The following is a 3,397-nucleotide window of genomic DNA, read 5'->3' as shown; positions in this document are numbered from 1 at the left end:
TGAAGTCAGAAATAAATACATACATTTGTACTTTATTTAAAGTCTACTACATTGTACTCTAACAATCAGTTAAGTAGAAACGATGGTGAAGAATAGTTTGTGGTTTTATGTTATAGAAACAGACAGCATGGGTGATATTGTCGGCTAGATACCAAGTTAGAACCCTGTTAGAGAAATATTTTAGTTAGAAGTTGCTAAATAGGAATTGCGTTAGAGAAATGGCACCAATACACAGCGTATAAGATCTAAAGGGTAGTGTACATAGAAGAAGTTGGTTTTAGAAACAAGAAGGTGGCTCCTACAACAACGCAGGGCAAGAAGATATAATAATTATAGGAAATACGACCTAACTCTAGGCATAGACAAAGGAGAGAGATAAGTAGTTCACAGAGCCCTAGTTTGCAGATACAAAGAGGGACTAAACTGTGGTTAGATATAAGTAAGGGCACAAAGAACAGATAGCGTACACAATTATCAATGAATGCTATGTTATTCTTAGAATGGTGCATTCCTCGCGGGTTTACGGGATAATTTTTTTCTTTCATAAACGAAATCGAGCGATAAAAGGGATAAAAGAGTATGTACGCACTTAATTAGCATCCAGGTACATTGACTATAGGGGTTAACAGTAGAATCATGGAAATAGATAGACTAATGGCACAGTCAGAGAATCGCCGCAAATCAAGAATCACTGTAGAAGTTACAGTACATAGACAGGTATGATATTCGGTAGAATGGGGAAGTTCTAGGTAGAAAATGTACAAGGCGTAGTAGAAGCCACAGAAGCACTAGGATCTACTTGTCTGAGCAGAACTTCGTGGTAGAGCTGCTCAAAAGAAAGTACTAGGTAGGATCTAGAAGCTACAGAGGGGCCGTAGAGCACGAGAGGTCTACAATAGGCAGACACATACCGATACCACAACGGCACATGCAGTGGCACGAAGGAGTAAGATTAGCGAAGAAAGGGGATTAAGGCGAGAGCTGAGGAGCTCTCTAAAGAGTAAGGATTGATCGCCGAAGAAGAGTGTAACTCCACCAGAAGGGTGGAGTAGCATACAAGGAGTATAGGGTGTACCCCGACGGGTGTTTCGGCGAAGAACATACGACACTATGGTCTGTTGAAGGCATGGGTGGGACTCATGTACTAGTTACCACCTTAAAATGGACGTAGTGTGGGACACGGCATAGACCTGTCCAGGCAAACAGTGTCGAGACTTGTTGAGATGAGAGACGATCTCTAGGGCGGAGGAGTATTTATACTCGACCTATTTCGAGGACGTCTACATACATTTCCAAACCTCCATTGATCCACACAACGTACTATTATGTCCAACCTACGTCAAAGCCGTCGGCAGCAACATCTGACCCCTGAACGTCGGGAGGAAGACGATATAGACCGACGAGGAACTAAGCGCCGCGAGTCTCTCACGGACTATACCGACCACCGAGCTGAGAAAGAACGGATGGAACCACAGGATAAAGCGGTTCATAGCCAAGCAGCGGTTACCGATAGACAGGCACCCAAGACACCCAGGGGGGGGCTATCAGCCTAACGCAAGAAGACGTTGTAATTAAGGAAGAAGCCAAGGGAAATTCCGACCTGCGTGCGGACAGGGAGCAGTTCACTATTAGTAAACAGGTAGCTAGTGATGGACTGCCTTCCCGTTCGTCTTCGGGTATCTCTGGAGCCCTATCTTCTGGTATCGAGCAGACACGCCTACCACCTCACAAGCGCAGGCGTGACCGCCGTCGTTCCAACAACAAGGGTACGGCGCGGGGCCAGTCGTCGACACAGAAGCTAACCGAGCGTATGGCCCAACAACCGTCGCTCTTAGAGAGGTACGAACAGAGGTTGCAGCGTACATCGTCCGAACGACCCACGACCTTGCTATACGCAAACGAAGCGTCGACTAGTCCACACAAACGGGAGCGTATGGCACAAGGTAGAGAGGACAATCCCACGTTTCGGATCCAAGGCCGTTCACAACAACACCATGGCCTCGGGTACGAACCACCTGGGTCAGAAGGTCAACTCTCCGAGGAGGAAGATACCTTGTCGTCTCTAGAAGAGGCTCCGTCATTCCAAGAATTCGCACGTGAGCAAGTGTTGGCCACGCAAACCCCACATGAGAAGGAAGCGCTCAAGAATAGGTAAGTCCAGATGAGCACGACCTATCGCCAACATCAACAGCGACAGTCGTTCGAGAGGGAAGCTGCCAGTGCGCATGTACAGATTCCCAAGCAAACGGAGACAACGTCGCTCACACCTCCACCCACACCGGCGAGTATTGAAAAGAGTCGACAGAGGTTACATGCACGTATACTACACCTGAGCGACGAGTTATGCCAAGCAATAGAGGATAATAATACGGCTCGAGCTGAAGCCCTTAGGGGTGCGATTGAAACATTTCGAGCCACACTAGAGTCCCGTCCAGTGGAATAGCGTCCGGTACCATCACCACGTACATGGCCCGACTGGCCCTCGAGTAGATACCACCTCCATGACATCCCAGAACGGGATACGAGAGGGGCTCTACTGGAGGCTTTTAAGAACGCGCAGATCGCAGGGTTAGATGAGAGTTGGAACCTTACATGGTTCCACAAGGTATTATCTTACTTTAAGGCTGAGAAGTCAACATTGGATTACATACGTGACAATTCTGAACGATTGAAGATGTGGACGCCACAACTACAAATCGAACGGATTTGCTCACATGAGACGCAAGCCACTGTTGATCTCGCGTTTCGTAAGCTTGCCAAGGGCCACAGTCGAAACATGCATACCCCCATCATGGAACAAATGACACAGCTCATGGAGAATAGCAGGAGGGCACGTGAACGATGCCAGACAGATGAAGATTTCCAACAGAATTTATCAAACTATTGCATTGTTCAACTGTTCGAGGAAGCTCTCAACGGCCGTACGTATGAACGCACTCTACAGTTGCATCCCAAATGGCAGTAAATGAAGACTCACTCTACAGTTGTTGAGTCCCGACATTCAGGACGCACAGCAGCGCAATGCGGCGCGATTTCAGAACCGTAATAATCGCGAAGGTCCACCAAGTAATGGGGCTCGTGACTACACCAATAGCCGCACTAACCCGCAGACGGTTCGACGACAGTCACAGAACTGGGCACAGCGACCCCAGCCGACATTACCTACAACGTGTGCTGGATGTCAGGCACAAGCACCGCCAGGTTTACGTCATATTTTGCGAAGTCACCATTTCCGAGCGTAGCCCCCAGGGAGTACGGACGGCAGGGCGCGGCCGTATGACACCAACCGCACATCACGAGACGCACAACCGGTACACAGACCGTCCGCAGCTCCAACCTTAGGACAGGGACAGTCCAACAACCCGGGCAAAGACTTGGTCACTACACGCCCGACTCC

At 48.7% G+C, this 3,397-nt stretch overlaps 1 protein-coding gene across 1 annotated transcript; it reads left to right on the top strand.

Annotated features, from left to right (window-relative positions):
• Window positions 1-1,325: 1,325 nt before the first annotated feature.
• On the top strand, window positions 1,326-2,155 carry SARC_00353 (hypothetical protein; the record flags this gene model as incomplete). Its single annotated transcript, XM_014305956.1, has 2 exons — window positions 1,326-1,484; window positions 1,514-2,155. The coding sequence occupies 2 exons, from the start codon at window positions 1,326-1,328 to the stop codon at window positions 2,153-2,155; spliced, it is 801 nt and encodes a 266-aa protein (XP_014161431.1).
• Between the last annotated feature and the right edge of the window lie 1,242 nt (window positions 2,156-3,397).

The sequence above is a fragment of the Sphaeroforma arctica genome (assembly GCF_001186125.1).
Source record: "Sphaeroforma arctica JP610 unplaced genomic scaffold supercont1.10, whole genome shotgun sequence".
In the NCBI taxonomy this organism is placed as follows: Eukaryota; class Ichthyosporea; order Ichthyophonida; genus Sphaeroforma; species Sphaeroforma arctica.
This window is presented reverse-complemented; position numbering and strand designations above follow the sequence as displayed.